Genomic DNA, 12830 nt, shown 5'->3' with positions numbered 1-12830 from the left:
CGACTCAGGGCTTGATTCCACAAACCATGAGATTATGACCTGAGCCGAAATCAAGAGTCAGACAGTTAACTCAACCCACTGAGTTACCCAGGTGCCTTGAGAAGGATTAGTACTAATTCTTTAAATGTTTGGTAAATTTCACCAGTGAAGCCATCGATCCAGTCCAGCCATGGACTTTGCTTCAACCTTGTTACTAGTTATACATCTATTCAGAATTTCTATTTTTTCCTAATTCATCTTTTAGGTTATGTGTTTCTAGTAATTTGTCCATTTCATCTGGTAGGATGGATTTTTGACCAATGAATATGGACAAGAAAGACTTCAAGGATACCTGCTAGAGTATCTGGTTTTTTTGTTCTTTATATATCTATCCATACTTAAATATTGTCCCACATTTTTCATATCATTTTGGTAAGCAAATCGTCTTGTTTTTACTAACAAAGTTTTGGCATATCTTGACCTCACACATAGATAAACTAATTGATAAGGGAGTCCAGGACTATAAATTCCTAAGGCAATTCTAAATTCTTCAGTGAGTTTGAGAGAAGTCTTGGTTGGGGTGCCTGGGTGGCTCAGTTGGTTAAGCGTCCGACTTTGGCTCAGGTCATGATCTCACGGTCTGTGAGTTCGAGCCCCGCGTTGGGCTCTGTGCTGACAGCTCAGAGCCTGGAGCCCATTTCAGATTCTGTGTCTCTCTCTCTCTCTGCCCCTCCCCTGTTCATGCTCTGTCTCTCTCTGTCTCAAAAATAAATAAACATTAAAAAAAATTTTTTTTAAAAAGAAGGCTTGGTAAGTCATTAACTAGATTATTTAAATCTTATCTGGACCATCCAAGGCTTAGAACTAAAAGACCTGCCAGGCTGGTGTATATACTCACAGACCACAGATCGCAGCATAACATGAAGAGATATTGTCCAGGGATAAAGATATGTTTTAAAAGGGGAAGTAGAAGAGAAGGAAGAGGGTCTGTTGAAGGTTCAGGAAAAAGAAGAGGAGTAAGGCAAGAGGAAGGAGAGAGTGAAGGTTCAAGGGTTCATAAAGGAGGTCAACTGAGGAGGTCGACTGAGAGTTGGGTCATGAGATAGAAGTACAGTTTGAATTTTAGATCCACCAAGTTGGTAGTCCTTTCTAAGCTATCCTTAAAAGAATAAATTTAATTTTTTTTTTGTCTTTTGGAGTTTTCCTGTCTTTTAGAAGCATCTTCATACCAAAAAAAAGAAAAAAAAAAGGAAAAAAAAAAAAGAAAAAAGTGCTGCCTATTGATATTTATAAAATTTAAACTCTGATCCCAAGGCAACAGGCAAAAGGTTATTTTATTCTTGTTTCAAGTTTCCCAGAATATCATGTAAAGGGGGAATGTAAGTACAGCTACATTAGTGAAATTCAGTGTCTGTCATAGCCCAGAAAAGTATTAATGTGCTGACTTGATATAGAATATTTTTACCTCCTCTCATTTAATTGAGCTTCACATCAGAAGTATTTTGTTTGCTTAAATAAATAAAATTTGGTTAAAGAAATTATAATGTAGGCTATACCAATTTTATGTTAATTTCTGAATCCACTCCACTTTCAAAAAAATTACACTAAATAGATAGAAAAGTATTTGTAGGCAAACTTTTTTGTAATACCACTTATCATGTTGCCAGACCTACTGTGCTCATTTACTAGGGGTGAGAGAGGAAATAGGTAACATAGCATTGCCTCTAAGTTACCATGTGTGTATGTGAGTAGACCCATGTTTATACATCTTTAATTGAAAAATTTTAAATTGTTTTGAAATTTTGTAACTCCAAAATAACAGCATTCTTTCTAGTAATTCTGTCAACCAGTTGGCATCTGCAAGATGATTGTGATAAAATTTCCTTGTGAGTCAAAGCATATTTCTTTTAACTCATGCAATGATTGTTATTGTCCTAAATTGACAGGTGAAGTATGTTGTCCAGATGAACAGCACAATCGGGTTTCCACTGGCATCGGCGACTCCTGCTGTGGCCGAATGCCTTACTCCACCTCAGGAAACCAGATTTGCTGTGCTGGGAGGCTTCGGGATGGCCATGGCCAGCAGTGCTGTGGCGGACAGATTGTGAACAAAGATTTAGAATGCTGTGGTGGAGAAGAAGAAGGCATGGTGTACAGTCGCCTTCCAGGTAAGGAGCCCTTGTCTACTTTTCAATCGGTGGAGATTCTGAGAAACACAGGTCGGGAAATTGCCCTAGATACAAAGCAAATAAGTAATTAAAGCTCATGTGAATTATGTCTAATACATTTAAGTATATATTCTACAACAAATGAAAATGTAATCTCACCTTTTTTTATGTTCGTGGATGCATTTCATGAAAATGGATCAAAGCTCTTTCCTGTTGAGAAGTGTCATATCCACCATAAACAAAAACAAACACAAAAACACACATGAATGCATGCACTGGTTCTGGATCAAGAGAATATTTCCTAACAATGCTAACAGTATACAAAATTATTATTGATGATATGTCAGTTCTTTTGCTCCCTTATTCTTTGGTAGCTATGAAATTAACACTAATTTTAATAGCAATCATTATCATTGATTGAGTGCTTACTATCAACCAGGTACTATGCCCAATGTTTTATGCATTACTAACTCAATCCTTTTTTTTTTCAATTAATCTTTATAACAGTCTTACTAGATAGGTTCTATTATTGTCTACATTTTAAAAATGAGGAAGCTGAGGCACAGAAATTAGTCACTTGTTCAAGATTCCATAATGAATTTTTGGGTGCCTGAAAGTTATATAATTTGGGGAGTCCTCTTTAAGGAAAGAAAATAAAATGATGAACATTTATTTAAAAGGGGAAAATAAATTATGAAATTTACAAATTTAAAAAATAAAATCTAGCAAATGCCACTAACATAAAAACAGCATGTCTGGATTATATAACTTTTCACATCCCTCTTTTTTCCCCCGACATGTTTAACTTATACCCTTGATCACCTCTTCATGGGGCAATGACTTTGTGCCATTTATCAATGAGAAGGATAGAAAGAGAACTCATTCTTTCCTAAGCAAAATACGTTTTAATTATTGAAATTTAGAAAAGTGGTTTTAAGCTTCAAAGTTTATTATTATAATATTATGTAAGTTCTTAGATTATTGTCAAATTTAGAGAAACATTTACCAAGGATCTCTCTAAGATTTAAGGGCATTTTAAGTTTTCTTATCTTATTTTATTTATTTTTTATTAATTTATTTTATTTTTTAAAGATTATTTATTTATGTTGAGAAAAGAGAGAGAGTATGTGAGCAGGGGAGGGGGAGAGAGAGAGGAAGAGAGAGAATCCCAAACATGCTCCACTGACAGTGACCCAATGCGGGGCTTGATCTCATGAATCTGTGAGATCATGACCTGAGCTGAAATCAAGAGTTGGATACTTAATTGACTGAGCCACCCAAGTGCCCTGAGTTTTCTTATTTTAAAGTAATTTGCAATGACATGTGTTAAATATTTGTTGAATTGACAACATCATACCAGTTTTTCATGGCTATCATTTTATGACTGAATTTGAGCTATAATTTATAATGATATCACTATTTTATCTATGCATCAGCCAAAGTATAAATTTTTTCAATGTATTTATGAGTTACCTCTCTTCATAATTTATAATAATTTATACTTCAATCTGAGATCCATCAGCTTCTTTTAATAGTTTACTACTTTTGTTATAATCTAAAATTTATTTTGTTATAATTCTCTTGATGTCAGAATATTTCAGTTGATTCTATTGGTCAGTTCTACAGCTTTTGTTTCATATGCCATTAATTTTTCTGTCTGATCTTTCTCTTTCTTTAAAGCTTCCCCTTATATGCATCCATATTAGGAGTCTGTCATTTCTCACATTTCTTATCTTTCCAAATTGAAGTTAAAATGGCATATTCAAGGCCTAATGACTTTTTTATAGAATTGACAAAAATCATAAACATAGCTACTGAACCCAAACTAAATATTGCCCCAACTCAACTTCCCCTTACTTAGATTTCAAAAATGTACATGGTCACTCTCCTATTTTAGTCAATACAGGATACATAAGATACAAGGCAAGTTAAAGGAGCAAGAGACAGAGGCCATGAAAAATTGTAGTTAAAGATTATACATTTGCTAATTTTATAAAAATATATAACCACGCTTTTCCTAGAAGGGGCTCTTGTCAGAAAACGGCCCTGAAGTTCAAGCTCATTAGCTTCAGGGTAAATCCGCCCATACAACTAGCAAGGGTTGAGAACTCCAGCCTTTCTCTGAGCATAATTTCAGGACACCATTAGATCTTGACGCAGATGAACTATGAATTTCTTGTTTTTCTATAATTTCTTCTTTAAAAAAAAACATCAAAAAGTTATCCACAATATCAGTAATAATTGTTGAAATTAGTATAGTGTTATTGTTATATACCATTGTATATATTGTATATATTTTTATACACATTTTCTTCCTTTTCTAAATTTTATTTAAATCCAAGTCAGTTAACATATAGTGTAACAATGGTTTCAGGAGTAGAATTTAGTGATTCATCACTCACATACAACACCCAGTGCACATCCCAACAAGTGCCCTCCTTAATGCCCATCATCAATTAGCCCATTCTCCCACCCAACACCCCTCCAACAACCCTGTTTGTTCTCTGAATTTAAGAGTCTCTTTCTTCTATGTAAAAGTTCTGAAGATAATTATTAAGAAGAACACTTGAAGAACAAAACTAATCAATCAAAAAATTTAAAAAGTATCAATCCTGGGGGTACCTGAATCTTGTATCTTAACAAGAATAATAGACTTCCAATATTTTCATAGCCCTTAAATAAATGAGAAATGCTTGATTAAACTATTCACAACTGAATTTCAGTACTCCCAGTATGGGAAAGATTGTCTCCTTCTTTCAGGCAAAAAATGCCTGATTTCTAGTTTTTTATTTTATCTTTGGACAACTATTAAGTGTGTTCCCAAGGCATTTACTATTCTATGCAGTTATAAATCACCCATCTGGATCCACACTATACCCATGCTGTACATTCTTTTATTAAATTTTAGTTTTTATTCTGACAGAGAGAGTACACACACATGAATTGGTGAGTGAGAGAGGGACAGAGAGAGAGCAAGAGAGAATCCCAAGCATGCTCTGTGCTGTCAGCATGCAGCCTGATGTGGGGCTGAAACCCACAAACTGTTAGGTCATGACCTGAGCTGAAGTCAAGAGTCGGATGCTTAGCTGACTGAGCCACCCAGGCACCCCTCTATGCATTCACCAGTGAGACATATATGGAGGAAGACTTTAACATATACTCAGACTGTTTGATAGTACCGTGTCATTTTGTTGATCTCCATCAACTGTCCAGAAAATAGTGACGATGGATTGTTGCCCTACATACAACAGAATTGGACTTCAATTAGGACACTTCCATTGACCCCAGAAATTTAAGGATTACCTCCAACATACCGCACAGACACCTGGATCTGCACTATAAGGTAATAAGAAAGGCGACTTTGCCAGGTAAAACCAAGAAACAATAACAAAAACTAACTTTCTAAGATCTTTAAAAATGAATGATGCATTAAATCAAATGATACACAAGAGTTCAGTGTAGAAACATAATCCTTTCAGAAAATTTCCCCCTGAATCGTAACCTTAAGAAGTTAACATTCGAAAGATAAGTAAAGTACACCCAAGGAATTCAGCCCACTCAGGTGTCTCCTAGACACTGGTTATTGTCTAAAAGATGTACACAATGAACAGGAGACAAAATACAACAACAAAAAATAAACAACAGTCTGTGTTCACTATTTGCCAAACTGAATTCTGTGTACTTCATAATATACCCACACATTTATAACATGCTTAAAGCTCGCAACAATCCTATGAGGTAAGGACTAGTATTATCTCCATTTAAATTTTTTTTAACATTTATTTTTTTGAGAGAGAGAGAAACCATGAGCAGGGAAGGGGCAGAGAGAGAGGGAGACACAGAATCTGAAGCAGGCTCCAGGCTCTGAGCTGTCAGCACAGAGTCCGACGCAGGGCTCAAACTCACAAACAGCAGGATTATGACCTAAGCCAAGGTTGGATGCTTAACCAGCTGAGCCACCCAGGCGCCCTTTTATCTCCATTTTAGATATGAGGAAACAAGTGCTTCTAACAAAAGTTAAAAACTGTCCCCCATACAAAAGAAATATAGAACATAATGCTAAACTAATGCCACATGCTATAGAAAGATTACGTTTTGGGTCTTTTCAACTATATATATATTTTGGGTAAATAATTAGAATCAGGTTTATTCAAATAATGATATACCTGAACCATGCCTATCAAAAGAAACCCCCAGAAAACAAAAAACAACAACAAACACTGTCCCCAAATCACATAGCTACCAAGTGGCTGTATTATTTCAGGTAGCATTAATTGCTGCTATAAACGAACTCCCAAATTTGCAAAGTCTCAAGTACAATAGGGGTTATATTTTTCTTATATAATAGTACTGGGATATGAACCTATCTTCAAGTTACCTCTCTTCCCTAGGTATTGTGGCCATTCCACAGGTAGCTTCTAAGGTCACCTGGGGATTATACCCATTCCTGCAACCAAAAGAGGAAAAGAACATGGAATAATGGGTGTGCGAATTTTTTATTGCCAGGTCTAGGAATAGCAAAATTTAAGTTAACGTTTCACTACTGGAACTCACTATCTGTTGACACCTAAGTGCAAGGGGGTCTGGGAGATTTCCTCTGGAATCTCTTGCCTCTGTGGCTAAGAAGGGATTCTAGCAGCATCCACATGGCTACAGAGCCCATGCTCTTAACCTCTTTCTTTGATCATTATGATATTTGGAGAAGCACTGGACACCCTCCAACCCAAACGGTTTGTCAGGTCTAATGAGCAAGGTCAGTATCACAAACTACCGAATTGCAAACATTTTTTGGACGACTGGAAAAAAAGAGGCCTTATACACTCTGCCAATTGAGTGCACACCTCATGTTTACCAAAGTTAGAAGAAAGGGTAATATGAGGCACCTGGGTGGCTCAGTAGGTTAAGCATCCGATGTCGGCTCCAGTTATGATCTCTCGGTCCATGGGTTCGAGCCCCGCTTTGGGCTCTGTGCTGATAGCTCAGAGACTGGAGCCTGCTTCAGATTCTGTCTCCTTCTCTGTCTCTCTGCCCCTCCCCCGCTCATGCTCTGTGTCTCTCTCTCAAAAAATAACATTAAAAATTAAAAAGAAAAAAAGAATAAGAAAGGGTAGTATGTATGAGTGCTAGGCCCTGAGACAGTCACGTTTAAAGAATGACGTGGGGGTGTCTGGGTGGCTCAGTCTGTTAAGCATCCGACTTCAGCTCAGGTCATGATCTGACAGTTTGTGAGTTCAAACCCCATATCAGGCACTATGCTGACTGCTCAGAGCTTGGAGCCTGCCTGGGAAGCTGTGTCTCCCTCTCTCTCTTTCCGTCCCCTGCTCTCACTCTGTCTCTCTCTGTCTCAAAAATAAATAAACATTAAAAATTAAAAAAAAAAAAGAATGACATGGGTCTTCTATGGGTCTGACCCTTTGCAGAAACACCTTTGCAGGTGGTCTGTGAGATCAAAATGATCTTCATACTAATACTAACCTATTATATGTCTTTTTTTTTTTTGCGTTTATTTATTTTTGAGAGACAGAGAGAGACAGCGTGAGCAAGGGAGGGACAGAGAGAGAGAGAGAGAGAGAGAGAGAGGGAGAGACAGAAACAGAAACAGAAGCAGGCTCCAGGCTCCAAGCTGTCAGCACAGAGCCCGACGCGGGGCTCGAACTCGCGAACCGCGAGATCATGACCTGAGCCGAAGTCGACGCTTGACCGACTGAGTCACCCAGGCACCCCTTATATGCCTTTTTCAATTTCATTCTCTCCTGTGTGTACAGTGGAGTTTTTCAGAGGTTGCATGCGTGATATCCCAACAAACTGAATGCAGAAGCAGGTATGAGAATTCAGTTCCCTTTATTAAGCCAGCCATTAGAGAGGCTTGCAAAAATATAAAACAATATCATTCTTCTCAAATGTTACCTATTATTATTTTAAATTAATTAGTAAATACATATTTCAAAAGTTGTTGTTTTCGACTCCAGCCCAGTATTTATCAACAGATATAACCTGTATAAGCAAAAGCTATTTGGAGTCTTTAATTATTTGTAAAAGTGTAAAGAGATCTTGAGACCAAACTTTGCAACCTCTGCCTTAAGGCATGGTAATCACGTGTACTAGAAAATCCTGGCAATGAGTTAGTTGTCCTGTGCTATGATCAACCAGCTGAGTATCTCCTCTTCTTTTGGTTGAGTAGTTAAAACTAGGCCCCTTAAAGACAGAACAAGGTGGGGCGCCTGGGTGGCCCAGTTTTTGAGCAGCCGACTCTTGATTTCAGCTCAGGTCATGATCTCACAGTTGGTGGGATCAAGTCCCTCAGCGAGCTCCTTGCTGGCAGCTTGGAGCCTACTTGGGATTCTCCCTCGTCCCTCTCTTTGTCCTTCCCTGGCTCGCACAAGTCCAGACTCTCTCTCTCTCAAAAATAAATAAACTTAAAAAAAAAAAAGGCAAAACAAGGGTGCTAGGTTGGAAGGCAGGGTACAAAAGTGTTGCTCGCCCACTCTGTAATGGGTCAGAGTTTTAAAATAACAGCAAAAATGTCTCCTTTTAGCATCTTTGTTTATTTGTTGTTTTTTTTAAGTCAATTTCCATATTCCTTCATTCGATAAAAATGTATTGTGTAGTGTCTATGCTCAAGACATTATTCTCTGTGCTCTGCGAGTGTAAAATTGGCTAAGATTCCATTTTTATCCTTAAGGACTTATAATCTAATCAAGGAGGAAAGTACCAATAAGGTTAAACACAGTCCATAAGAGATGGATGAACACAAGCATATTCTTAAGACTGAGAGTTCACTCCAGTCAAGGTGATGGAAAAAGCTAAGCCATTGGATTGGAACCCCAAACAATGAGCAAGATATCGAGACGTGTAGACGGAAGATGGACATTTCAGCTAAGGGGTGTAGCTTGAGCTAAAGTGTGAATTTAGCACCGTGTGTAAGGAAGTAGAGAGGGATAAGTCTGAGTAGGCAAAAGGATCTGAATATTATTTAGTAATCAAGGAAGAGTCAACGTGATGATAAGAACTGTGATTTAAGGAGATATATTCGATTTGGGGGCAAAATAAATATGAGGGAAAAGGAAAGCTAAGTCAGAATACTATTGCCAAAAATAAAATGTAGTACAGGTAACTGTATTCTAGGAAACTGGTGCCTAATCTTTTGGGGTCAAACGCTCCCTGAGAAATCTTTACAAAGCCTCACTTCAAATACTGGTACATAAAACACACAGAGTAATTTGCCTGCAATTTCATACACGCTTGAAGTCCATCCATGGGCCCAAATTTCAGAATCACTCCTTACTTCACTATGGTTTTCGATGCTAGTCAAATATTTCTTAAGCAAATTGTGACATTACTCAACTCCTGCAAATCAAGATTAGCTCAAGAGTTTCCCATGACATTGTGCAATTCTGCCCAGTCTGGTAATCATGGTGGACCAGAGGAATGATACTTTTAAAAAGGAAAAGCCTCTCTTTTTATTCTCTTGACCTTCCTGCAGGTTTCAGTTAAAATAGACACGTTCCACATGCCTTTTTCCTCTCTCTGCTGCTGCTCCCTCCTGTCGCCCCTAATGACTATGACCTCAGTGACCTTCCAGAATATCCATATGGCCCTTTCTCTCCTCAACCTAGCAACACCATACCTGCTACATGAGGGTTTGGATCTCACAATATTGTTCCTAAGCCTGGCCTCTCTCACTGCCTGGCATTGTGTGCCCACCGTAAGACCAGGCTGGCTCGTAAAACATCTCTTTATGTACTTTATTACTTAAACTCTTTTATTTGCCTGCAGGAGCCCTTTAACAAAATCACATTGAATTGACTTTCTCACACCAAATCAAATCTCCCTGGTCCCAGTTCAGTTGTCTTTGTCAATATGTATTTTATAAATGGAGTGAATTAACAGATGCTGTTGGAACAGAAGTGCTGGGGTAGCGTTTATGTTTTTACTGCTCTCTCTGGGCAGATGAGTTGTGTAGGAGTGTTATACAGGTATCTCGGGATGAAAGTCATGCTCGTCATTTCGGTGGATATGTATTCTTAACCATTTTCTTTGGATGTATTTGAAACCTCTTTATTACTCTTTTTATTCTTAGTGTTTGCTTAAAGGGCTTTATCATTTATGCCATTAATCTTGGATTGGACTTGATCATATCTTTTAGTATTGAGAGATGAAAATGAAAGTCCCCCTATCATTCCAAGAGAACAGGATTTTCAGTTAGCCATGAGAAACTGCTCATGACATACCTTTGGAACATATTGTCTGATCTCTATTATAAATGTTGTCCATGCAGCCTTTGATAGGAGACTCTGAGTTGAAACTGCTTTGGAAGAGAATCCTGGGTTTCCATGTCCTGGAGAGGGACTTCAGCAGAATGAATGACGGTGGCTATTTGTCTTGTAAGATGGGATTTAGAAAGTTTGCAAAGAGGGAAACAGAGCACAGAAATCCATTATGTAAGAGTTGTATCAAAGAATGTTTTCCAGGAAGATTTCCATGTGCCATAATGAATTTTTAATGTAGAGGGGCACCTGGGTGGCTCAGTCGGTTGAGCGTCCGACTTCGGCTCAGGTCATGACCTCAGGGCTTGTGAGTTCGAGCCCTGTGTCAGGCTCTGTGCTGACAGCTCGGAGCCTGGAACCTGCTTCGGATTCTGTGTCTCCCTCTTTCTCTGCCCCTAACTCACTCGCATTCTATCTGTCTTTCTCAAAAATAAATAAACATTAAAAAGAAATTTGAAAGTGTAATATAAAAGACTTTAAAACATAGCTCAGCAATTTGGGGAAATTTTTGCTCTACCCTTTATTTCTGTTTTGTGGTGGCAGCCATAGAGCCATCTACTGGTGGAGACAAGCACGCACGTCTTTTCTTTCATATCCCGCCACCATTTTGTGAGTTTGTCCTAACAATGACTAATCACAAAACTTTTTTTTTTCCAGTCTGGTGGGCTTAATATATAACCCCTTGGTTTAAAATGTGGTCCCCATGATCAGTCCCAGAGTTGTACCTGAATCTGTCACATTCCAGACTTTGATTTTACTACTGTACTATTTCGATCTCAAAAGCATGATTCATAACTCTTGTTCTTTTTTTATTTTAGAAAAATGAAGCACCTGTTTTAGAGAACTAACAATTTAGAGATTCATCAGGACCATATGTTTATAAATGCTTTCCTTTTCGGTCCTGGCCATTAAATTAATGTTAGTAACCTATTGAAACCACTCATAACATTGTGAGTAAACAACTCTTTCCTTCACTGTTTTCTCAGTTGTATCCAATGAAATGGGAGCTACCCATTGGATATATATGCTGCTCGGGAAGATGAAATATGCAGTTTGATATTAAAAATAAATATCTAATAGCTCTATGTGTATTGTACCACTTTAGTAACATCTGTCCACAGAGAATCTTCACCTGTGTACAAATGTAATGAACAGCCTCTGGAAGAATAGATCGATCCATCAATAATACACGACCTGTTTTGTTTTCCTTTTGGCACATTTAAAATTGTGCATTCTATGTGTCAAAGTTCAAAAGTCAAGTGCTGCATGTGATAAATTAAGCAGGGGTCAGAAGTTATTGCAATGCCGTTTCGGAAGATTGTCTGTCTCTGAATTTGCAGCTCATTCATGCTGAAGTGATGCACTATGGGAATTACTACCAAACTCTGCTCCACAACATCTGCTCTCCCTAAGTGAGTTAGTGCACGTCAGACATCTTTATGTCAGAATATTGCAGTGATGGATGCAGTCTTCAGAAAATGCTGCATAAAAATCTGGTGTGCCGTTCTGGCCATTAAGTGAAATTACTATTTAAATTAATGGCACTGTCACAGTTTATCTGTGCAAAGAATGAACGCTGATTAGGGTATTAAGTAATTAGCAATTTATCACACTGGAACAAGGTTGATAATAATTAAAGAAGTAATGGTTTACCAAAGAAACTAGAAAGGGAGTCACTTCTTGTTATGAGAGTGGAATCTTGGCTGAAAATTTTAATTCAGTGAAACAAAGATGAAGCTCTTTGTGAAAGAAAGCAGCCTTTTTTTTTTCTAGTGTAGAAACAGTTCATTATCAAAATTTTAGTTGACCTGTCAAAAGTCCCTCAGAGCGATCAGATGACTGATTAGAGTTTCGAATTAGGTCAATGTCTGCATTTTGATTTTATACTTAAAGCATGGTGAAACCATAAAGTAACTTGGGAGTAGAGGGGGAGAATGTATTCTGCTCCCTAAAGGGCCAGTTTTCAGGTTTCGATTGCTCTTTAAAATAGAAACATGAATTATTTTAAGAAAACTGCTAGAGAAAAAAATGACGGTAAAAAATTCCAAGGTTGTATTTGAATGTCTGATCAGAAAGCAGCAGGAAAAAATGTCCGAACATTATAAAACTTGAAGGTGTAGATTTTTCTTTCTATTGTGTGTACTCACGTGTGTGTATACACATGTCATTTTTACCTGTCATCACCAAGACTCAGATTACAGTGATAGTTCTGCTGGGTGTATTTATGCGAAAAAAACCTTTCCTTGGAAATGTTAAAACAACTAATATTATTAATAAAGCACTGAAGAAAACACTTTACTTTTATTTAAACCAATCATTTTGAACAGTTACCACATTTAGACACGGCATGTTAAGACTTGGTGGTGCTCAATGATGTACATTGATAAAAGTTTTAAAATATTAGGAGAGGGGCACC

The 12830-nt window shown here is 37.6% G+C and overlaps 1 protein-coding gene across 1 annotated transcript in view; it reads left to right on the top strand.

Annotated features, from left to right (window-relative positions):
* Positions 1 to 12830, top strand: part of USH2A (usherin) — a 735906-nt gene that overhangs the window by 554274 nt on the left and 168802 nt on the right. Inside the window, exon 49 of the mRNA XM_047839579.1 lies at positions 1926 to 2147. Within this exon, the coding sequence (XP_047695535.1) occupies positions 1926 to 2147 (222 nt within the window). The remainder of the gene's footprint in view (positions 1 to 1925; positions 2148 to 12830) is intronic.

The sequence above is a fragment of the Prionailurus viverrinus genome, chromosome F1 (assembly GCF_022837055.1).
Source record: "Prionailurus viverrinus isolate Anna chromosome F1, UM_Priviv_1.0, whole genome shotgun sequence".
In the NCBI taxonomy this organism is placed as follows: domain Eukaryota; kingdom Metazoa; phylum Chordata; class Mammalia; order Carnivora; family Felidae; genus Prionailurus; species Prionailurus viverrinus.
The sequence above is the reverse complement of the archived record's forward strand: the minus strand, read 5'-3'. Positions and strand labels throughout refer to the sequence as shown.